Source organism: Polyodon spathula, chromosome 29 (assembly GCF_017654505.1).
Source record: "Polyodon spathula isolate WHYD16114869_AA chromosome 29, ASM1765450v1, whole genome shotgun sequence".
NCBI lineage: Eukaryota > Metazoa > Chordata > Actinopteri > Acipenseriformes > Polyodontidae > Polyodon > Polyodon spathula.
The window spans coordinates 2,031,763-2,056,019 of NC_054562.1; the positions used below are offsets into that span (position 1 = coordinate 2,031,763).

General features: G+C 44.7%; 2 protein-coding genes across 2 annotated transcripts in view; one reads left to right on the top strand and one right to left on the bottom strand.

Annotated features, from left to right (window-relative positions):
• LOC121302131 (scavenger receptor cysteine-rich type 1 protein M130-like) overlaps positions 1-16,171 on the top strand; it is an 18,645-nt gene extending 2,474 nt beyond the window's left edge. Inside the window, exons 2-12 of the mRNA XM_041231952.1 lie at positions 6,599-6,640; positions 7,063-7,362; positions 9,285-9,578; positions 10,323-10,633; positions 10,983-10,986; positions 11,095-11,394; positions 12,513-12,656; positions 13,245-13,295; positions 13,874-13,993; positions 15,649-15,762; positions 15,952-16,171. Coding sequence (XP_041087886.1) covers positions 7,167-7,362; positions 9,285-9,578; positions 10,323-10,633; positions 10,983-10,986; positions 11,095-11,394; positions 12,513-12,656; positions 13,245-13,295; positions 13,874-13,993; positions 15,649-15,722 — 1,494 coding nt within the window. The 5' untranslated portion in view covers positions 6,599-6,640; positions 7,063-7,166 and the 3' untranslated portion in view covers positions 15,723-15,762; positions 15,952-16,171. The remainder of the gene's footprint in view (positions 1-6,598; positions 6,641-7,062; positions 7,363-9,284; positions 9,579-10,322; positions 10,634-10,982; positions 10,987-11,094; positions 11,395-12,512; positions 12,657-13,244; positions 13,296-13,873; positions 13,994-15,648; positions 15,763-15,951) is intronic.
• A 2,593-nt stretch (positions 16,172-18,764) lies between these two features.
• Positions 18,765-24,020, bottom strand: vps37c (VPS37C subunit of ESCRT-I). Its single transcript, XM_041231953.1, has 5 exons — positions 23,818-24,020; positions 21,703-21,809; positions 20,418-20,589; positions 19,823-19,905; positions 18,765-19,172 (listed from the first exon to the last, which is right to left on the bottom strand). Exons 2-5 carry the CDS (start codon positions 21,793-21,795, stop codon positions 18,765-18,767), a joined length of 756 nt encoding a protein of 251 aa, XP_041087887.1. The 5' UTR covers positions 21,796-21,809; positions 23,818-24,020.
• Between the last annotated feature and the right edge of the window lie 237 nt (positions 24,021-24,257).

A 24,257-nucleotide genomic window follows, 5' to 3' on the forward strand; every position in this document is an offset into this window, starting at 1 on the left:
TTTGCTTTACAATGCTTCCCTGTGCTTTACCATGCCTCTACGTGCTTTACAATGCTTTCACTGTGCTTTATTACACTTTGCTGTGGAAAACCTTTATAATGGCAGTCTCAGGTTTTACACACGCACACACACACTGACACACACACACACACACACACGCGCACACACACACAGTGGCTGTGGCCTTCTTGTTTGTCACAGTTGGGTTTCCTGTCACCTCAGGGTGGTTTCCTGTTTTGTGTAAGATTGTGAGAGCTGTGCATTTAAACATACAGAGCTGCGCTATTCTGGGACCCTGATTGTCTCTCCTTCTCCATTCAACAGGGAACTGTCGAGGGGGAGAGAGACAAAGACAGAGACACACACTCTGTCTATTTCTCACTGTCTCAGTATCTCTCTCTCTCCATGTCTGTTTCTCTCTCTCTCCCTCTCTCTCCCTCCCTCTCCCCCTCGCTCTCCCTCCCTCTCCCCCCTCAATCTTTATTTTTATATAGCGCCTTTCACAGTGGACCACCCTCACAAAGCGCTTCACAAGATGCAGTAAGAAAGCATTCCACTCACTTCCTGTTTTAATCTTTATCCCTCCCTCCCCTCTATCTAATTCTCTCTTTTTCTTTTACCCTCTGTTCAACTCTTCTCACCTCCCCTTCTCTCTTCCCCCTCCCCCTCTCCCTTTTTACACCATCACTCCCTCTCACCCTCTCCCTTCTCTCCCCCTTTTCTTTCTCTCTCTCAGTAACTATCTACATCTCTCCCCCTTTCTCTCTCCCTCCATCTGCTGTTCTCCCTTATCTCTCAGTAACTACCTACAATCTCTCCCTCTCCTCCTCTCCCTCTTCTCTCTCCCCCTCTCTCGCCCCCTCTCAGTAATGCCTACAATCTCTCTCTGTCTGCCGCTCTCTTCCTCCTCTCTTTCATCTCTCTTCTTGCGCTGAAAGGAAATTCGTTGCTTTTGCAAATCTCTCTCTCTCCTCTCTCTCTCTCTCTCTCTCTCTCTCTCTCTCTCTCTCTCTCTCTCTCTCTCTCTCTCTCTCTCTCTCCTCAGAGCGGATGCTGTTCAAAAGCGTCTTGTCTTTTCTTGAGTTACAAGAACGCATCTAACGCTGTAAACATAAACCCAAAAGTAATAATAACAGTACAAATAATCAACACAATTAATTCAAACAATAACAATTTAGCTTCGAGAGGATTTATACACTTATATATTGAATGACACAAGAATGACATCAAGATTAAACCGCTGTGTATTTCTGCTCATGTGCAACGCTGTCGGTAAGTGCGCTTTTATTAATAAAATCACTGGACTCTATGAAGCTGAGGGAGTTCATTCTATATAGAGGGGGTTTGATTCAATATGTTAACAAGGGAACATTATTCAGCAGCTTTCACTGGACTCTATGAAGCTGAGGGAGTTCATTCTATATAGAGGGGGTTTGATTCAATATGTTAACAATGGAACATTATTCAGCAGCTTTCACTGGACTCTATGAAGCTGAGGGAGTTCATTCTATATAGAGGGGGTGCAATTCAATATGTTAACAATGGAACATTATTCAGCAGCTTTCACTGGACTCTATGAAGCTGAGGGAGTTCATTCTATATAGAGGGGGTTTGATTCAATATGTTAACAAGGGAACATTATTCAGCAGCTTTCACTGGACTCTATGAAGCTGAGGGAGTTCATTCTATATAGAGGGGGTGCAATTCAATATGTTAACAAGGGAACATTATTCAGCAGCTTTCACTGGACTCTATGAAGCTGAGGGAGTTCATTCTATATAGAGGGGTGCAATTCAATATGTTAACAAGGGAACATTATTCAGCAGCTTTCACTGGACTCTATGAAGCTGAGGGAGTTCATTCTATATAGAGGGGGTGCAATTCAATATGATAACAAGGGAACATTATTCAGCAGCTTTCACTGGACTCTATGAAGCTGAGGGAGTTCATTCTATATAGAGGGGGTGAAATTTAATATGTTAATGAGGGAAAATTATTATTAAAATCATAGATTTTGAATAATTTAATAACTGAAACCTTTTTAAAAAAAATTTACTCCGAGTTTCAATTGATTGAAATCCTCTTTTAAACTCCAGTGAGACTATCTATCTAGATCTATCTATCTATCTATCTATCTATCTATCTATCTATCTATCTATCTATCTATCTATCTATCCATCTATCTATCTGTCTATTTGTCTGTCTCTATCTATCTATCCATCTATCTATCTATGGGAACAGATAGTGCCAGCTTGGAGAACCCTGTATAAGCCACCACTGCCAAAAAGATCGGGGGCTCTGCAGTGGAGGATCTTACACACTATCATTGCCGTTAACTCCTCTGTGAGCATCATAAACCCCGAGCTGAAAGATTCCTGTCCATTTTGCTCACAGAGGGAGAATGTTTACCATTGCTTTGTGTTCTGCACCAGATTAAAACCTTTGTTTGCTGCTCTGAAGGATTTGCTTGCTGGGTTGGGTTTTGTGTTCTCTGAGGTGTGTTTTATTTTTGGTTTTAAGTATTGCAAAACGAGAAAGTACTCAATCCAGCTGGTGAATTTTATTATTGGACAGGCCAGACTAGCAATTTTAAAGATCAGAAAAAACAAAGTGAATGACGTTTTAAATACTGATCCTTTTGTCATTTTTAGAATGCTTGTATTAACACGGGTTAGACTGAATTTTAATTTCTATAAAGCAATGCGTAATATAGCAATGTTTGAGGAAGCCTGGTGTGTAGACAGTGTGTTGTGTGCTGTTAAGGATGGTGATCTGGAAGAGAATCTGTAAGGTGAATTTTTATGTGTCCACAGTATTTTTTGTATTGTTTTGTTCACCTTGGGTGGATCTGAATTGATTTCGTGACAATATCTGTTTTAGAAATATAGATTTTGTGTATTCTATTTAATTGTTAAATAAAGTTTTTTCAAAAAGTAAAAAAAAGTATCTTTCTATCTATCTATCTATCTATCTATCTACCTATCTATCTAGATTTTGTGTATTCTATTTAAAAGTTAAAGAAAGTTTTTTCATAAGGTAAAAAAGTATCTATCTATCTATCTATCTATCTATCTAGATTTTGTGTATTCTATTTAATTGTTAATAAAGTTTTTTCATAAGGTAAAAAAGTATCTATCTTTCTATCTATCTATCTATCTATAATCTATCTAGATTTTGTGTATTATATCTAAAAGTTAAAGAGTTTTTTCATAAGGTAAAAAAGTATCTTTCTATCTATCTATCTATCTATCTATCTACCTATCTATCTAGATTTTGTGTATTATATCTAAAAGTTAAAGAGTTTTTTCATAAGGTAAAAAAGTATCTTTCTATCTATCTATCTATCTATCTATCTATCTATCTATCTATCTATCTATCTACCTATCTATCTAGATTTTGTGTATTCTATTTAAAAGTTAAAGAAAGTTTTTTCATAAGGTAAAAAAGTATCTATCTATCTATCTATCTATCTACCTAGATTTTGTGTATTCTATTTAATTGTTACATTTTTTTTTTCAAAAAGTAAAAAAAAAGTATCAATCTATCCATCTCTCTATCTCTCTCTCTCTCTATCTAATATCTGACATGAGATACTAGTGTGCTACTTTATGGCTTCCGGGAGATTATTATTTGTGCGATATCTTGTTGTAGTTTTTTGATTACCCAATGTTAAATAAAATCCCTAAATTATGCTGATATAGTTATTTTGTTGTATTTTTTATTACGGCTCAATTCTGAAATTCTAAGGGGCAGAACGCGTTTGGACCCGGGCTGTACCTGTCCGCAAAGCGCCGGGTAAATTCGGAGCGCGTCGCGGTGCTCTCGAAATTCTGCTTGTAAAGTGTTATTTTCAAACTCGATCTGGTTTCTGTGCTGCTGTCTTCTGTCACCCAGCGATTCTTTACACGCTGCTGAAGTTTCATTCCGAGAGACACCGGGGTGCAGAGCAGAGATCTCACACCCAGGCAACCGAAAAAAAAAAACCGGACAGAGTTCTTTTCATAAGTGGATCTGATTCTTTCTAATTTTAACCTTTTCTATTTGATTTTTGTAAAATCCGATTCTTGTCTCAGCTGTTCACGTTTTCAAGTTTATTTTATTTTTCAATGCCAATTCTGCGACCTTTTTTCCACTAGCTCAATTTCTTACAAACTAGATTAAAAAAAAAAAATAATAATAATAATCTTGTTTATAGCTAATTTTAGAATTTTTTTTTTTTGTCTCTTTTTTGAATACATTTTTTTTAATAAAGATTTTTTTTCATTCAATATATTTTTTATTTTTGACTGATGAGCATTGGGATCCTTGAGATGTAAGGCTCTATAGAATTGTATTGAATTTATTCTACTTATCCTTTTCAGAATTATTATTATTATTATTATTATTATTATTATTATTATTATTATTATTATTATTTAGTCACTTAGAAGATGTTTTTATCCAAAGCGATTTCCAGAGACCAGGGGGGTGAACTCTGCATCATCAACAACCGCTGCTGCTGCAGAGTCTCTTCCAATAGGACCTCGTTTGTTTGGCGTCTCGTCTGAAGGACGGAGCACAAGGAGGTTCAGTGACTTGCTCAGGGTCTCTCACACACACACAGTGAGTCAGGGGCTGCTGCAGAGTCTCTTCCAATAGGACCTCGTTTGTTTGGCGTCTCATCTGAAGGACGGAGCACAAGGAGGTTCAGTGACTTGCTCAGGGTCTCTCACACACACACAGTGAGTCAGGGGCTGCTGCAGAGTCTCTTCCAATAGGACCTCGTTTGTTTGGCGTCTCATGCGAAGGACGGAGCACAAGGAGGTTCAGTGACTCGCTCAGGGTCTCTCACACACACACAGTGAGTCAGGGGCTGCTGCAGAGTCTCTTCCAATAGGACCTCGTTTGCTTGGCGTCTCATCTGAAGGACGGAGCACAAGGAGGTTCAGTGACTTGCTCAGGGTCTCTCACACACACACAGTGAGTCAGGGGCTGCTGCAGAGTCTCTTCCAATAGGACCTCGTTTGTTTGGCGTCGTCTCTTCCGAAGGACGGAGCACAAGGAGGTTCAGTGACTTGCTCAGGGTCTCTCACACACACACAGTGAGTCAGGGGCTGCTGCAGAGTCTCTTCCAATAGGACCTCGTTTGTTTGGCGTCTCGTCCGAAGGACGGAGCACAAGGAGGTTCAGTGACTTGCTCAGGGTCTCTCACACACACACAGTGAGTCAGGGGCTGCTGCAGAGTCTCTTCCAATAGGACCTCGTTTGTTTGGCGTCTCATCTGAAGGACGGAGCACAAGGAGGTTCAGTGACTTGCTCAGGGTCTCTCACACACACACAGTGAGTCAGGGGCTGCTGCAGAGTCTCTTCCAATAGGACCTCGTTTGTTTGGCGTCTCGTCCGAAGGACGGAGCACAAGGAGGTTCAGTGACTCGCTCAGGGTCTCTCACACACACACAGTGAGTCAGGGGCTGCTGCAGAGTCTCTTCCAATAGGACCTCGTTTGTTTGGCGTCTCATCCGAAGGACGGAGCACAAGGAGGTTCAGTGACTCGCTCAGGGTCTCTCACACACACACACAGTGAGTCAGGGGCTGCTGCAGAGTCTCTTCCAATAGGACCTTGTTTGTTTTGGCGTCTCATCCGAAGGACGGAGCACAAGGAGGTTCAGTGACTCGCTCAGGGTCTCTCACACACACACAGTGAGTCAGGGGCTGAGCTGGGATTTCAACCTCCTGGTATCAAGTCCCCTTCTCTAAGTGGTGGAGCAGAAATCCTATCAAAAAATGGCAGCTCAATTGCCGTACATTAAGAAGGCAATAATAATAATAATAATAATAATAATAATAATAATAACTTCATAAGAGGTATGGTAAAGTATAGGGAAGAATTGCAAAGCACAGAGAGGTCTGGTAAAGCACAGAGAAGCATTGTAAAGCACAGAGAGGTCTGGTAAAGGATTGGGAAGCATTGCAAAGCACAGAGAGGTCTGGTAAAGCATAAGGAAGCATTGTAAAGCACAGAGACGTCTGGTAAAGCATAAGGAAGCATTGTAAAGCACAGAGAGGTCTGGTAAAGCATAAGGAAGCATTGTAAAGCACAGAGAGGTCTGGTAAAGCATTGGGAAGCATTGCAAAGCACAGAGAGGACTGGTAAAGCATAGGGAAGCATTGTAAAGCACAGAGAGGTTTGGTAAAGCATTGGGAAGCATTGTAAAGCACAGAGAGGTCTGGTAAAGCATTGGGAAGCATTGCAAAGCACAGAGAGGTCTGGTAAAGCATAAGGAAGCATTGTAAAGCACAGAGAGGACTGGTAAAGCATAGGGAAGCATTGTAAAGCACAGAGAGGTCTGGTAAAGCATTGGGAAGCATTGCAAAGCGCAGAGAGGTCTGGTAAAGCATTGGGAAGCATTGCAAAGCACAGAGAGGTCTGGTAAAGCATACGGAAGCATTGTAAAGCACAGAGAGGTCTGGTAAAGCATATTAAGGTAAGCTAGCCCTTATAAAATTGTCCCACAGTAAAAACACAGCAGATTGGTCGACCGGACACGTGAGCGGTCGATTTGATCAAGTCTTGAGAATTAGAATGAATTCTTCTTGTTTTATTTTGTTTTTTTGACAGGTATCATTTCCCAAGGTCCGAAAGCTTCATTAAACACAGCAGGTAAATCACTTTTTTCACTTGCTGTGAACATTATTTAGCAGAACATATTGAGAGGATCAGAATCTGGGGGTGTGTGGAGGCTGTCTGTCTGTCTGTTTGTCCGTCTGTCTGCCTGTCTGTCTGTTATTCCTCACACTGTAAATCATTTTAATAGACTTTACCGGGATGCCTCGTTCACTTATCTAGAGAAGGTCTTCAACACCACTTAACAGATTCCCATTAAACCCTTCATTGGTGTTCCTTACCCTTATATTGCTGGGATGGATGATGTCACTGACAGGCTGGTTTATATTGCTGGGATGGATGATGTCACTGACAGGCTGGTTTATATTGCTGGGATGGATGATGTCACTGACAGGCTAGTTTATATTGCTGGGGTGGATGATGTCACTGACAGGCTGGTTTGTTTTCTTAACCTCTAGCCGTTCCTATCTATTATACCCTGTCCGGCTGGAGTGGAAACTCCTGCGCTGGAATCCTACAGGTTTCCAGCCTAGGAAAGAATGGGCTAGTGTGCTACGAATCGATGGATTCTGAGAAGGCGAGGAAGGTTTGTGCAGATCTGAGGTGCGGAAAGTTGAAGAGTCTAGACCCCTCCCTGGACGAGAAAGAGACAGGCTTAAGAACCACGTGGAATTTGACGAAGCCGATCAACGCAACCCATCTGATTCTGCAGCCGGCTGTCTGCGCTCAGGGGAGGGTCGCCAAAATCCACTGTCAGAGTAAGTCCGTCTCGAATGTGTTTTTTTCCTTCAATGATTTAATTGCCGTTCTTTCTCTAAGCAGCCGCGCGGCACCGTTGCAAAGACTAGAGTCTTGGGCATCTTGAAAGGAGCTGACAAGCCCTCCCGTCGGCCGGAGCAGAATTTCCTTCCGGTCTGTAGTGCGGGAGGTTAATTTCCGCTGGCTGGTACTCAGTTATAAAGGCGAGGGAAGGACAGGTCGATCGTAAAGGCGAGGGAAGGACAGCCTTTCTCGTTTTGGAATCAACGCGCGAGCAAATGGGTTTATTGAGTTTCCCATAGAGGGATGAATACTTCATCCAGTCAGTAAAACTGCAAAGGGTAAAACTGCAATTCTGTCTGTGGCTATTGCATGGTTATAAACCATCTATAACGCTTTATTAACACTCTATAACACAGTTATTAAGAGAGATGTGATAAATAAGAACATAAGAACATAAGAAAGTTTACAAACGAGAGGAGGCCATTCGGCCCATCTTGCTCGTTTGGTTGTTAGTAGCTTATTGATCCCAGAATCTCATCAAGCAGCTTCTTGAAAGATCCCAGGGTGTCGGCTTCAACAACATTACTGGGGAGTTGATTCCAGACCCTCACGATACTCTGTGTAAAAAAGTGCCTCCTATTTTCTGTTCTGAATGCCCCTTTGTCTAATCTCCATTTGTGACCCCTGGTCCTTGTTTCTTTTTTCAGGCTGAAAAAGTCCCTTGGGTCGACACTGTCAATACCTTTTAGAATTTTGAATGCTTGAATTAGGTCGCCACGTAGTCTTCTTTGTTCAAGACTGAACAGATTCAATTCTTTTAGCCTGTCTGCATATGACATGCCTTTTAATCCTGGAATAATTCTGGTCGCTCTTCTTTGCACTCTTTCTAGAGCAGCAATATCTTTTTTATAGCGAGGTGACCAGAACTGAACACAATATTCAAGATGAGGTCTTACTAGTGCATTGTACAGTTTTAACATTACTTCCCTTGATTTAAATTCAACACTTTTCACAATGTATCCAAGCATCTTGTTAGCCTTTTTTATAGCTTCCCCACATTGTCTAGATGAAGACATTTCTGAGTCAACAAAAACTCCTAGGTCTTTTTCATAGATTCCTTCTCCAATTTCAGTATCTTCCATATGATATTTTTAATGTACATTTTTATTTCCTGCATGCAGTACCTTACACTTTTCTCTATTAAACGTCATTTGCCATGTGTCTGCCCAGTTCTGAATCTTGTCTAGATCATTTTGAATGACCTTTGCTGCTGTAACAGTGTTTGCCACTCCTCCTACTTTTGTGTCATCTGCAAATTTAACAAGTTTGCTTGTTATACAGCGAACAAGGGGTGGGGCTTGGCTGGAGATGCAGGGCTGAGTGTGCTGTTGATATGCAGGGCCTTTTAAACCTGTTTTACTGGGAATGAAATTACTTTTATAACAGCGAAAATAAATTGGACCCGACAGGCGCTGAATAAACGGACCGCTAAGAGGTAATAAAGTCTTTATTAAGCCTTTATAGATGATTAATACACAGCATATAAACTATGAACAAATAGGCTAGACATATTTGTAAAGCACCTCATTAGCACCGTTATTAATGCATTATAAGGTCTCCTGATGAATTTATTAACCATTTATTAATGATTCATAGATGCTACATGAATAAGGCAGAGCAAGCTAGAAATATCTATAAAGCATTTATTAACGAGGTTAATTAAGGGTTTATTAGTAGAACTTAATAATTAATAATGAGATTTATACTCTCCAACTTTGATTTGTTCTTAATAATAATAACAATACATAATAATAATAATAATAATAATAATAATAATAATAATAATAATAATAATAATAATAAATTTGGCATGGTTGCTTAGCATTTCCTTATTGTTTGAATTTCATTGTATTTCTAGATTCAAGTTTCTCTTTGAGCGTCCGTGTGAAAGGCAAGGCTAGCCGCTGCTCTGGGAGTGTGGAGGTGAGCCTGAATGGGGAGTACTGGTTTCCAGTGTGCCCTGGAAAGCAGTGGGACTGGGAGCGCACCTCGGAGGTGTGTCGGAGTGTGGGGTGCGGAGAGGTGAAGGAATTCCGGGCAGGAGGGATCAGGAGTACTGGTATCAGCTGCCCGAGAGGCGTCCCTCTGTCCAACTGTAAAGGAATCCTGACACAAGAGAATAGCTGCAGCCCTGTAGAGATCAGCTGTGAGGGTGAGTGTGTGTGTGTGTGTGTGTGTGTGTGTGTGTGTGTGTGTGTGTGTGTAGTGCTGTCTGCTGTGTGTGTGTGTGTGTGTGTGTGTGTGTGTGTGTGTGTGTCTGTCTGTGTGTGTGTGTGTGTGTGTGTGTGTGTGTGTGTGTGTGTGTGTCTGTGTGTGTGTGTGTGTGTGTGTCTGTGTGTGTGTGTTTGTGTGTGTGTGTGTGTGTGTGTGTGTGTGTGTGTGTGTGTGTGTGTGTGTGTGTGTGTGTGTGTGTGTGTGTGTGTGTGTGTGTGTGTCTGTGTGTGTTGTGTGTGTGTGTGTGTGTGTTGTGTGTGTGTGTGTGTGTGTGTGTGTGTGTGTGTGTGTGTGTGTGTGTGTGTGTGTGTCTGTCTGGTGTGAGTGTCGTGTGTGTGTGTGTGTGTGTGTGTGTGTGTGTGTGTGTGTGTGTGTGTGTGTCTGTGTGTGTGTGTGTGTGTGTGTGTGTGTGTGTGTGTGTGTGTGTGTGTGTGTGTGTGTGTGTGTGTGTGTGTGTGTGTGTGTGTGTGTGTGTGTGTGTGTGTGTGTCTGTTGGTGTGTTGTGAGGTGGCTGTCTGTCTGTCCCCTGTCACTCTTACATTTTCACTCCTCTCTAGAGCAGCGCTCGTCCGATTGTGATGAAACTCACTCAGGACCTTCTTCAGCTCACAAGCTATTGAGAGGAGCAGAATCTGGGGGGGTGTGGAGGCTGTCTGGCTCACTTCTCTCTCTCCTCCCCCAGTTACTCCCAGCTTGCTGCCTGTGCGTCTGTCTGGCTCGGATGCAGCTAGGTGTTCTGGGATAGTGGAGGTCTCTCTTTCCGGCTCCTGGAGGGGGTTGTGTGGAGAGGGGAGCTGGTCTCTCAAGACAGCTTTCATTATCTGCCAGGAATTAAACTGTAAGGAAGCCTTGGATATCCAGCCTGCCTGGATCAGGAACAACAAACAGATACAGGGAGTGTCCTGTCCGAATAACATGACTATCCTGCAGTGCCAAGACCATTTAGAGGAGAGGACATGCATGAGTCCAGACAGCTGGTATATTGCTGTAACGGTAAGGCTGGATGTCACTGACAGGCTGGTTTATATTGCTGGGGTGGGGTGGTGATGTCATAATAATAATGAACTAATAATATGGATGTCACTGACATAATAATAATATTGCTTTGGATGATGTCACTGACAGGCTGGTTTATATTGCTGGGGTGGATGATGTCAGCAGGCTGGTCTAGTGCTGGGGTGTGGTGATGTCATGACAGGCTGGTTTAATGTACTGACAGGCTGGTTTATATTGCTGGGATGGGGACAGGCTGGATGATGTCACTGACAGGCTGGTTCTTTGCTGGGATGGATGATGGATGGATTGCTGGGGTGGATGTCCTCTCTCCTGGTTTATCCTCCAGGCTGGTTTATATTGCTGGGATGGATGATGTCACTGACAGGCTGGTTTATATTGCTGGGGTGGATGATGTCACTGACAGGCTGGTTTATATATTCTTCGTTCTCCCTACGCAGGGTCAAGTCCAGAACTGGCCTTTAGACTAACCGACGGCTGGAGCAAGTGTGCCGGAAACGTCAGCGTCCTCCACAGAGGGACGTTTCAGCCCGTCTGCACAGACAGCTGGAGTCAGGACTCTGCTAACACAGCGTGCCAGCAGCTAAACTGTGGGAGAGCGAAGAGCATCACCCTCAATGGGAGTGCTGAGGGGAAGGTTCGATCCGGACTCTACTGCAGCCAGAACTGGACAGGGCTGCAACACTGCGGGCATTTTCTGAAAACCAAGTCCTGCAGCCAGGCCCTGGTCATTTGTACAGGTATATTTATACATTGTATTGATGTAGAGACTAGAGAGAGAGTGTTTTATATAGAGAGACTAGAGAGAGAGTCTTATATAGAGAGACAAGAGAGAGTGTTTTATATAGAGACTAGAGAGAGAGTTTTATAAGGAGTAGAGAGAAATTTTTGTATAGAGAGACTAGAAAGAGTGTTTTATATAGAGAAATATTTTGTTTCATGACATTTATACCATTTTTTTACAATATAATCCCTTCTTCTTGGTGTCTGTGTTAGTTTACTACATTCTGAAAAGAGTTTAGTTATGCTGGTAATGGATATGTCACTGACGAGGCTTACCGGATATCTGCTGTGGATCCGATATCGTCACGACAGGCTGTTTTATATATGCCCTTCGTTTCTCCCTACGCAGGGTCAAGTCCCGAACTGGCCTTTTAACTAACCGCTGTGGAGCAGTGGTGCCGGACAAACGTCAGCGTCCCCCACAGGACGTTTTCAGCCCTCTGCACAGCATCTGATCGACGGACTCTGCTTACACAGCTAGGCCAGCAGCTAACACTGTGGGCATCGAGACATCACCCTCAATGGTAGTGGCTGATGTGAAGGTCCGATTCCGGACTCTACTGCAGCAGAACTCGGTACAGGGCTGCAACAACTGCTGGCATTTTGCTGAAAAAACCAGTCCTAACAGCAGGACCCTGATCCATTTTTCCAATGTATATTAGATATTTTAGTGTGTAAGACTAGAAGAGAGAGTGGTTTTATATAGAGATGACAATGAGAGAGAGTCTTATATAGAGAGACAGAGAGGTGTCCCTTATATAGAGACTAGAGAGATAGTTTTTATAGGGGTTCGAGCGGAATTTTTGTATAGCGAACTATAAAGATGTTTATATAGAGAAATATTTTTTTCATGACGTTTATACCATTTTTTTACAATATACTCCCTTCCTTCTTGTGCTGTATGTTAGTTTCTACTCTTTACAAGTTATAGTTTCGTCCTTCTTAACAGACAGACAGACAGACAGAGCCCCACCAATCCATGTTCAGTTTGACGCTACAGTATAATCCCTTCTTCTTGGTGTCGGTCTCAGTTCTCTACCACTTCAGTTCTGAGTTTCCTTTCTCTGTTTCTCAGGTCATAAAGAAGTCTTTGAGGTCATTGAGAGCAAAACCGGTCAGACAGTAAAAGATTTGATCTGCTATGTGCTGAGCGCTGCCATCCTCATTATAATAGCAATCAAATGCGGCCCCCAAATCTACCAGAAAATACTCAAAAAAGGTGAGAAAGAACTGCATTCTCTCACCTCTTATTAGCTTTATTAACAGGATCACTGACCCCTCCCTTTACAGGAGCGCTGACCATCTTTAAAATCCATTCTTCACCTCTTACTAGCTTTATTAACAGGATCACTGGCCCCTCCCTTTACAGGAGCGCTGACCATCTTTAAAATCAATTCTCTCACCTCTTATTAGCTTTATTAACAGGAGCGCTGACCATCTTTAAAATCAATTCTCTCACCTCTTATTAGCTTTATTAACACGATCACTGGCCCCTCCCTTTACAGGAGCGCTGACCATCTTTAAAATCCATTCTCTCACCTCTTACTAGCTTTATTAACAGGATCACTGGCCCCTCCCTTTACAGGAGCGCTGACCATCTTTAAAATCAATTCTCTCACCTCTTATTAGCTTTATTAACACGATCACTGGCCCCTCTCTTTACAGGAGTGCTGACCATCTTTAAAATCATTCTTCAGTAATTCTTTATTAACACGATCACTGAGGAGTGCTGTTTCAGTAATCTGAGGTTGTTTTGAGTCTAGAATGTAGTTTTTTTAACTTATTTTTTATTTGTTTTTGTCTTCAGTCTTCAGAAAGAATGAAAGGGAATGGATTGGACCAACACAGAGTCAGAGTGGTGAGTGAAAAACAACTCTCAGGGTCTTCAGTGTGAATTCAATGGCAAACGTTTCCACTAGAAGTCTTTCTCAGTGTCTTCAGTGTGAATTCAATGGCAAACGTTTCCACTAGAAGTCTTTCTCAGTGTCTTCAGTGTGAATTCAATGGCAAACGTTTCCACGAGAAGTCTTTCTCAGTGTCTTCAGTCTATAAACAGAAAGATCAAATAACTAAAACTCCGCAATGGCGTGAGAATTATATTATTTGATATTTGTTTTTCTTTTTTGACTCTCCTCTCCCCCTCTCTCTCCTCTCTCCTCTCACCTCCCTCTTCTCTTCCTCTCTCTCCTTCCTCTCCTTTCTCCCGCTCTCATCTCTCCTTTTTCCTCTCACCCCCTTCTTCTCTCCCTCTCTCCCTCTCTCTCCCTCTCTCTCATCTCTCCTTTTTCCTCTCACCCCCCTCTTCTCTCCCTCTCTCCTTCCTCTCTACTCTCTCCCTGCCCCCTCTCTCTCTCTCCTCTCTCCTTTCTCCTCTCACCCCATCTTCTCTCCCCCTCCCTCTCTCCCCATTTCCCTCTCTCTCCCTCTCTCTCTCAGTGTCCTTCCATCGAAACCGGAATGCTCTTCAGCCCGGTCCGAGACCCTGCTCTGGTCCGAAGAGTGAAAACGAGTACACAGCCACGCCCACCAGCAAGAGACACTCCCCCGCCTACCCAGGTAACCAGGGAGGGGGCGACCCCTACAGAGACAGCAGGACCGCCTTATCTGATTGTGTTTCCTGTTCCCACGCGTTGCTACAGCTGTTTCGGTAAGGTGTGGGTGTTATTTAAAATGTTTTCTTTTTACATCTTGACCGATTTTTTAAACATCTAAATTGCATTCCACTGCCTCCAAGGTGGCTTCCCATGTACCTGCCCGGACCTCTCGGGAACTACATTTCCCATCATCCTCCTGCTCACATCTGTAACTGAGATGGATTCACCGGCGAGCAGGAGGATGATGGGAAATGTAGTTTTGAGAGGTCCATGTGGGTACATGGGATCTTGAGGCAGGGAATGCAATTTTAAAGTGGTCAAAATGTTGCCAAAAAAAAAGATTTAAAACAGCACACACACCTTCTGTAAACAGCTGTAGCAACACCTGGGAACAGGTAACATGATACAATAAAAGGTCCTGATGTACCCTTTAATAAAGCTAATAAGAGGTGAGAGAATGGATTTTAAAGATGGTCAGCGCTCCTGTAAAGGGAGGGGTCAGTGATCCTGTTAATAAAGCTAATAAGAGGTGAGAGAATGGATTTTAAAGATGGTCAGCGCTCCTGTAAAGGGAGGGGTCAGTGATCCTGTTAATAAAGCTAATAAGAGGTGAGAGAATGGATTTTAAAGATGGTCAGCGCTCCTGTAAAGGGAGGGGCCAGTGATCCTGTTAATAAAGCTAATAAGAGGTGAGAGAATGGATTTTAAAGATGGTCAGCGCTCCTGTAAAGGGAGGGGTCAGTGATCCTGTTAATAAAGCTAATAAGAGGTGAGAGAATGGATTTTAAAGATGGTCAGCGCTCCTTTAAAGGGAGGGGGTCAGTGATCCTGTTAATAAAGCTAATAAGAGGTGAGAGAATGGATTTTAAAGATGGTCAGCGCTCCTTTAAAGGGAGGGGCCAGTGATCCTGTTAATAAAGCTAATAAGAGGTGAGAGAATGGATTTTAAAGATGGTCAGCGCTCCTGTAAAGGGAGGGGTCAGTGATCCTGTTAATAAAGCTAATAAGAGGTGAGAGAATGGATTTTAAAGATGGTCAGCGCTCCTGTAAAGGGAGGGGCCAGTGATCCTGTTAATAAAGCTAATAAGGGGTGAGAGAATGGATTTTAAAGATGGTCAGCGCTCCTGTAAAGGGAGGGGCCAGTGATCCTGTTAATAAAGCTAATAAGAGGTGAGAGAATGGATTTTAAAGATGGTCAGCGCTCCTGTAAAGGGAGGGGTCAGTGATCCTGTTAATAAAGCTAATAAGAGGTGAGAGAATGGATTTTAAAGATGGTCAGCGCTCCTTTAAAGGGAGGGGGGCCAGTGATCCTGTTAATAAAGCTAATAAGAGGTGAGAGAATGGATTTTAAAGATGGTCAGCGCTCCTGTAAAGGGAGGGGCCAGTGATCCTGTTAATAAAGCTAATAAGAGGTGAGAGAATGGATTTTAAAGATGGTCAGCGCTCCTGTAAAGGGAGGGGTCAGTGATCCTGTTAATAAAGCTAATAAGGGGTGAGAGAATGGATTTTAAAGATGGTCAGCGCTCCTGTAAAGGGAGGGGTCAGTGATCCTGTTAATAAAGCTAATAAGAGGTGAGAGAATGGGTTTTAAAGCCTGGATGTGTATTTTTTTCACAGCGCTTGAGAGAATGATGGTCAATATCACGAGCGAGAATTCCTCTGCTGGAAACAGCGAATACGATTTCTACTAGTCACAAAGGTCGTGACCCTGCTTTGCTTTCAACCAGTCAGGTGAGTCCATTTGAACATGGTGGGCTGGACACTGCTGTTAGTTTAGTGAGGAGACAGACAGCAGTCCTGTACCATAATAGACAGGGACGGGGACGGGGACGGGGGGAACCCCCCCCCCCCCCTGGACCTGGACGGGGGGGAGGACTGGACAAATTCCTTTCTAAACTTTTTTTTTCTTCAAATTTTCAGCTGCCAGGAGGCAGATTTTAAAATATGTTTTAAACTGATAGAAACTCGACTGATTGGAGGAGCGACGGAAGCCAGAAACGATCAGAACGACTGAAGCAAAGAAACACACAGGAGAGGAGGAAAGAGATGAAAACGACTTTTGAAGATAGTTACGTGATTCTTATTAATACTCCCCTGCGATTGCTTGTAAAAATAGATCTGCTTGTGTAAAACCTGCTATTAAAAAAATAGATTTTTAAAAATGCCGTTTCATTTTTTTCGTTTTCAAACCCAAACGAATGTGAGAAAGTGCATCGTGTGACAGACAGACAGACGGAGAAAGACAGACAGACAGAGCCCCACAATCCTGTTCAGTTTGATGCTGCAATATAACCCCTTCTTCTTGGTGTCTGTGTTAGTTTACTACACTCTGAAAAGAGTTTAGTGTCACTGAAGCTGCAGACAGACAGACAGACAGACACATAGACTCACATGCAATTTCTCCTTTCTGCCGATTCTGATCCTCTCAATAACTCAATACACTCTGTACATATTTAACTCAAGATATATTTATTGAAAAACATATACCGGTATATGTATATATTTTTTTACAGCTTTCATTTACAAATATGCACCAAAACATTTACAGATATTCCCACTGCACAGCCTGGCATAGCAAGATAGCCAGTACTTTTCCACCCACACACCCTGTGTTTGAGTGAGAGAGAACCGTATTTTATTCTATCTGGTCAGGGGTGTTTGTTTGCCCCAACCTGAGTGATTGACGCACATCTTCTCTCTCCCCCTACAGCCAAAGAGAGAGAGAGAGACACACAGTGTGTGTGTGTGTGTGTGAGAGAGAGAGAGAGAGAGAGAGACAGGAAGTGTCTGTGTGTTCCCACAACAAACACACACTCACTGGGTCTCTGTGAGGATCTGTTGTGAATGGTTGTGTGAGAGAGAACAAGGTCCACTCTCCTGTGTCCCACTGTGTGTAGTCCGTGTGTGTGTGTGTGAGTGAGAGAGAGAGAGAGAGAGAGACACAGGGGGTGTGTGTGTGCACATGTCCCCCAGTACACACGACACCACACCACAACCTCTCCTCTCTCTCCTTTGTGTCTCTCACCTCAGCGGTCTCTGTGTGTCCCACTCCTCTCTCTCTGAGAGAAAGAGACACAGGGTGTTTGTGAATGTGTGTGTTATAGAGTGTCCTCCCTTTCTCCTTCCCTCTCTTACTTTCAGTTGTAGCCCTGTGATGGGAATGTAGCGTCTCTGTCTGTCTCAGTGTCTCTCCCTCTCCCCCCTGTCTATCTCAACACACTGTTTGTGTGAAAGGTGCTATATAAATATTTACTTTTTAAAAAATCACCTTTCAAATTAATAATAATAATAATAAAATAATAATTCACTTCTATTTGTTTATTTGAGACAAGCAAAACAAAGTGAAGCTGTTTTCTAAATCTTTCAGCAACGGTCGCCCAGCCACCTCATGAACTCGGTCTGCCCAGCGCGGGCGCTCGGCTACAAACACAGCCTGCACCAAAAAAGGTGTGACAGCTTCCCCCGAGAGCGAGGCTCGCAAACTGGGAGCTTCCAGTACAGCCCCGGAGAGCAGGGGTTAAAAAGAAAACAAAAAAAAAAAGATTTAGGGATTCAGGATTTCAGGGCTGGGAACGAGACTCCCGCTGCACAGCGGTGTGATCCAGTCCTGCTTTCACTAGGAGTTTAATAATCAGACTCCCGCTGCACAGCGGTGTGATCCAGTCCTGCTTTCACTAGGAGTTTAATAATCAGACTCCCGCTGCACAGCGGTGTGATCCAGTCCTGCTTTCACTAGGAGTTTAATAATCAGACTCCCGCTGCACAGCGGTGTGATCCAGTCCTGCTTTCACTAGGAGTTTAATAATCAGACTCCCGCTGCACAGCAGTGTGATCCAGTCCTGCTTTCACTAGGAGTTTAATAATCAGACTCCCGCTGCACAGCAGTGTGATCCAGTCCTGCTTTCACTGAGAGTTTAATAATAAGACACACCTGAGCTTGTTAGCTCGACACACTGGGGCTGATCAAGCTGGTAGTAAAACCTGGACTGGATCACACTGCTGTGCAATAGGAGTCTGATTCCCAGCCCTGTGGATTTATTAGTGTATTTTGTACATCAGACAATAAGCTACGTATTCAGTTCTGAACCCCAGGACTGGATGCAGCAGCAGGGCTAGTGTGAGTTTCTAACCCTGCTCAAACTCCTGGCTCCTGATCATTGCAATATTAATAATAATAATACTAGACTTCATTGAGGGGAGCTCTGAACCCCAGGACTGGGTGCAGCAGCAGCAGCAGCAGGGCTAGTGTGAGTTTCTAACCCTGCTCAAACTCCTGGCTCCTGATCATTGCAATATTAATAATAATAATACTAGACTTCATTGAGGGGAGCTCTGAGCCCCAGGACTGGGTGCAGCAGCAGCAGCAGGACTAGTGTGAGTTTCTAACCGTGTCTGAATCCCGGAAAACAATCAATTTCTGTTTTAAAAGCTGCAGTGACTTCGCTTCAGGTCAGCCGATATTGGGATTGGTGTTTAAGAGTAATGATGAGGCATGCCATACCCAGGCCTGTACTGGGGCCTCGAACTGGGCTGCTGAGGGAAGACATAGCTCTGGGTAGGATAGGGGGCTCCATTCTGGGGGGGCCCGCTGGGAAAGGGGGGCTGGAGGGGGTACGGGCACCGAGAGGGAGCCCCAGGTCCCGAGTAAATACCCAGGCCCGTGGACGGGGGGAAGCCTAGGGCTCGTGTGTAGGGCGGCCCGTAGGGAGGTGCGCCGTGGCTGGGGGGCTGCATCACCAGGGGCCCGGGCTGCTGTGGGAAAGGTGCTGGACTGAAGGGGCCGTAGGCTGTCGGGGCATGGGGAGCGAGGGGGGACCCCCTCGCTCCCCCCTCCCCGAGGGGCCGGGGGCATGCTGGGACATGTAGGGCAAGGGGGCATGCTGGGAAGGTGGAGGAACTGGGTTCGGAGTGTTTTCTGGCCAGGGTTGCTGCTGTATGATTTGAGGTGTCTGCTCTTCCTGTTGCCGTGGCGCTGGTTGCTCAGGGGGTTGTCTTGGTAATGCCGAGGCCCGGTTCCTCAGCTCCTCCTGCATCTTCTCAATTCGGACTCTTCGTTTGTGAGCCAGCGAGCGCTTGGTGGAGAAGAGTTCAAGAAAACTATCGAGAGAGACCGTGCCCTCGAGAAACTGGTCTGCAAGAGACTGGAGAGGAGAGAGGAGGGGAGAGAGGAGAGGAGGGGGAGAGGAGGGGAGACAGGAGGGGAGAGAGGAGGAGAGGAGGGGAGAGAGGAGAGAGAGGAGAGGAGAGAGGAGGGGAGAGAGAGAGAGAGAGAGAGAGAGAGAGGAGGGGAGAGAGAGAGGGGAGACAGGAGGGGAGAGAGGAGAGAGAGGAGGGGAGAGAGGAGAGAGAGAGAGGAGAGAGAGGAGGGAGAGAGAGGAGAGAGAGGAGAGAGAGAGAGAGAGAGAGCGCCCTCTTGCTAATTAATAGTGTCGGGCAGTCCCTAGGAGAGAGGAGAGAGAGAGCACAGAGAGAGTGGAGAGAGGAGATCAGTGTGAGGGGAGAGTCGCTGAGACGTGACGCATATCAACAGCAAACAGCACAGGGTAACAAACACCAACCCTGTCACTCTCACACTCCCCTCCAGCGACTAGGGGAGTTGTCGTTTGTCGTGTCCCTTGTTTTGTCGCTGAGGGTCACATTACGCACTAGTCACTCTCCCCCTTCCTCCCCCTCTCCCCTTAACAACCCCCTCCTCTCCCTGATGCCGTAGGGGTGAGAGAGGGGCAGGGACTGGAGGGGGAGAAGGGAGGGGGGAGAGAGAGAGGGTTGAGAGTTTAGTTCAGATCCTCACCTCTGATTCTTCCTCGATTTTGGCGCCCTCTGTCTGCAGCAAAGAGAGCAGCACGTCTGGACTGAAGGAGCTGAGTTTACTCTCTGAGGGGGGAGAGAGAGAGAAAGTGATAACTATAACAGCACTGATCCCCACCCTGTGTCTCACCCAGCTCCTCACAGCGCCCCCTGCAGTCTGTGCAGCTCCCTGTACCTCTCTGATAACTATAACAGCACTGATCCCCACCCTGTGTCTCACCCAACTCCTCACAGCGCCCCCTGCAGTCTGTGCAGCTCCCTGTACCTCTCTGATAACTATAACAGCACTGATCCCCACCCTGTGTCTCACCCAACTCCTCACAGCGCCCCCTGCAGTCTGTGCAGCTCCCTGTACCTCTCTGATAACTATAACAGCACTGATCCCCACCCTGTGTCTCACCCAGCTCCTCACAGCGCCCCCTGCAGTCTGTGCAGCTCCCTGTACCTCTCTGATAACTATAACAGCACTGATCCCCACCCTGTGTCTCACCCAATTCCTCACAGCGCCCCCTGCAGTCTGTGCAGCTCCCTGTACCTCTCTGATAACTATAACAGCACTGATCCCCACTGTGTCTCACCCAGCTCCTCACAGCGCCCCCTGCAGTCTGCCTCCAGTCTCTGCAGCTCCCTGTATCTCTCACTCAGCCTCTCCTTCCTCTCCTGCAGGAGGGGGCGGAGCTCCAGGTTCTGCTCAGCCAGGCTCCGATTGGCTGCCAGGCTCATCTCCTTCTCCAACTGCAAGCCCTGAACCTGTGGACAGGGCAGAGACATGCCCCCTCCAGTTAGTTTACATGATCCCACAGCAGTGTGATCCAGTCCAGGTTTCACTACCAGCTTGATCAGCCCCCAGTGTGTCTAGGTAACAAGCTCAGGTGTGTCTTATTATTAAACTCCTAGTGAAAGCAGGACTGGATCACACTGCTGTGCAGCGGGAGTCTGATTATTAAACTCCTAGTGAAAGCAGGACTGGATCACACTGCTGTGCAGCGGGAGTCTGATTATTAAACTCCTAGTGAAAGCAGGACTGGATCACACTGCTGTGCAGCGGGAGTCTGATTATTAAACTCCTAGTGAAAGCAGGACTGGATCACACTGCTGTGCAGCGGGAGTCTGATTATTAAACTCCTAGTGAAAGCAGGACTGGATCACACTGCTGTGCAGCGGGAGTCTGATTATTAAACTCCTAGTGAAAGCAGGACTGGATCACACTGCTGTGCAGCGGGAGTCTGACATTCCAGCTCTGTCCAGTGAGTCGAGACAGCATTAGTTACTGACTGAAAGTTCACTGCATTCCTTCACATTAGCTGTGTGTGTGTGCGTCTGTGTGTCTGTGTGTGTCTCTCTTTGTGTGTGTGTGTGTGGTGTGTTTGTGTGTGTAAGAGTCACACAATGACCACACACACAACAGCAACACACACACACACCCACAGCAAAGGAACACACACACACACGCACACAACACACTCAGAGGTGCTTGTGTATGTGTGTCAGTGTGTGTGTCTCTCTCTCTCTGTCATTGTTAGCTTGCCAGTTGGTTTATGTTCTTCAGAAGTATTGATCAGCAGTATTTATTGATCAGCAGGTATTAGTAAACCAGTCAGTTAACGTGTCGCTTTCAAAACAAGAGCTGTCCTTCCCTCACCTTTACAAGAGAGGACCAATCAACAGCGACCCCCCCCCCCCGCACCGAGCCAGTTTTGTGGGTGACTTTTTGCAACGCTTCAGCCAGTCTCGACCAGCTAAATTATTGAAAATAATAATAATAATAATAATAATAATAATAATAATATATGCAGTTCTCTAGACAGGAGTGAAAATGTAACAGAGACTGACAGACAGAGACTTTTGGCCCCTCCCTCTCACCTCTGAAGATTCCATCACCATGGTTTCCATCTTCTGGGAGTCTTCCAGGATCTCCTGCAGCTCCGACTGGCTCAGCTCCCTAAGGTTCTCCATCACTCAAACTCAGCCTGCCAATGAAAGAGCAAGACTGCCTTTACAGCACATAAATACATCTGACTTAGCAAACTAAAGCTCACCTCTCATCAGCTTTATCAACAGGATCACTGACCCCTCCCTTTACAGGAGCGCTGACCATCTTTAAAATCCATTCTCTCACCTCTTATTAGCTTTATTAACAGGATCACTGACCCCTCCCTTTAAAGGAGCGCTGACCATCTTTAAAATCCATTCTCTCACCTCTCATCAGCTTTATTAACAGGATCACTGACCCCTCCCTTTACAGGAGCGCTGACCATCTTTAAAATCCATTCTCTCACCTCTTATTAGCTTTATTAACAGGATCACTGACCCCTCCCTTTAAAGGAGCGCTGACCATCTTTAAAACCCATTCTCTCACCTCTTATTAGCTTTATTAACAGGATCACTGACCCCTCCCTTTACAGGAGCGCTGACCATCTTTAAAATCCATTCTCTCACCTCTTATTAGCTTTATTAACAGGATCACTGGCCCCTCCCTTTAAAGGAGCGCTGACCATCTTTAAAATCCATTCTCTCACCTCTTATTAGCTTTATTAACATGATCACTGACCCCTCCCTTTAAAGGAGCGCTGACCATCTTTAAAATCCATTCTCTCACCTCTTATTAGCTTTATTAACAGGATCACTGGCCCCTCCCTTTACAGGAGCGCTGACCATCTTTAAAATCCATTCTCTCACCTCTTATTAGCTTTATTAACAGGATCACTGGCCCCTCCCTTTACAGGAGCGCTGACCATCTTTAAAATCCATTCTCTCACCTCTTATTAGCTTTATTAACATGATCACTGACCCCTCCCTTTAAAGGAGCGCTGACCATCTTTAAAATCCATTCTCTCACCTCTTATTAGCTTTATTAACAGGATCACTGACCCCTCCCTTTACAGGAGCGCTGACCATCTTTAAAATCCATTCTCTCACCTCTTATTAGCTTTATTAACAGGATCACTGGCCCCTCCCTTTAAAGGAGCGCTGACCATCTTTAAAATCCATTCTCTCACCTCTTATTAGCTTTATTAACAGGATCACTGACCCCTCCCTTTACAGGAGCGCTGACCATCTTTAAAATCCATTCTCTCACCTCTTATTAGCTTTATTAACAGGATCACTGACCCCTCCCTTTAAAGGAGCGCTGACCATCTTTAAAATCCATTCTCTCACCTCTTATTAGCTTTATTAACAGGATCACTGACCCCTCCCTTTAAAGGAGCGCTGACCATCTTTAAAATCCATTCTCTCACCTCTTATTAGCTTTATTAACAGGATCGCTGGCCCCTCCCTTTACAGGAGCGCTGACCATCTTTAAAATCCATTCTCTCACCTCTTATTAGCTTTATTAACAGGATCGCTGGCCCCTCCCTTTACAGGAGCGCTGACCATCTTTAAAATCCATTCTCTCACCTCTTATTAGCTTTATTAACAGGATCACTGACCCCTCCCTTTACAGGAGCGCTGACCATCTTTAAAATCCATTCTCTCACCTCTTATTAGCTTTATTAACAAGATCACTGACCCCTCCCCCCCCACTTATCTTGGGAATCCCCTCTTGTGACATCACAAGAATGCCGGGGGGGGGGGGGTTACACCCTATTATGACAACACAAGACTGTCAACAGAGCTTCTGTTTGGAATTTTTTTTAATTCCAATCATTGTATAATTTTTCAAGAAGGACTCATTGCCCTTCCCTCTATCAGAAACACCTTGCCAGCGAGACGGAACCGAACAATGGAAATCTACAAAACAATTTCACAAGCTTTCAAAAAGCTGTGAACTTCTGAGCAGAATATTAACAGCTGGCAGCGAAACTCTAATGATACAAGACCCACTAGAACGAAATATCGCTGTTATTAAAATGAAGTGACAGCACTCAACAACAACAACAACAACAACAACAACACAACAACAACAATAATAATAATAATAAACGCGTTTCCCCCTGGCACTGTGACCGATGGTAAGAAGGTAATTAAATTGCTCACAGCTCAGTATTATTAATGCAACCGGACCGCAGAGCCACTGTCCCCTCGCAATGAGCCCGAGTGCGGGGTAACGACCGGGCGGTAAACACGGCTGCAGACGCGTCCTTTATCAGAGGCTTCGGTGCTTTTTTTTAATGATTATTAAAAGCGACTCGATTCTTCCAGGATTGTGTTTCTGTTTCAAAACACGACTTCCTGCAGTCGCGTCGTGAGGGGGGGTGAGGGGTGGGGGGGGCGGAGTTAACGCTATTCTGTAAACGTGAGGGGAAATCGAACGTGATTTCGCAGAAAGTATAGATAGGATTGTAATTAATGTAATTTAGTATGGTATGTTGTTTAACTGTGTTTGTTGTTTTCTTCTACTTTCAAATGTGTTTACATAAATGTTACACCCCTATAGACACGCCGGGTGGTATATCCCCACGGACGGGCGTCGCCCA

Coding starts and splice junctions, on each gene's coding strand:
- vps37c (XM_041231953.1), bottom strand. CDS start 21,795: ATGGAGAACCTTAGGGAGCTGAGCCAGTCGGAGCTGCAGGAGATCCTG. Junction 19,906..20,417: donor GGGGCGCTGTGAGGAGCTGG/GTGAGACACAGT, acceptor CTCCCCCCTCAG/AGAGTAAACTCAGCTCCTTC. Junction 19,173..19,822: donor AAATCGAGGAAGAATCAGAG/GTGAGGATCTGA, acceptor TCTCCTCTCCAG/TCTCTTGCAGACCAGTTTCT.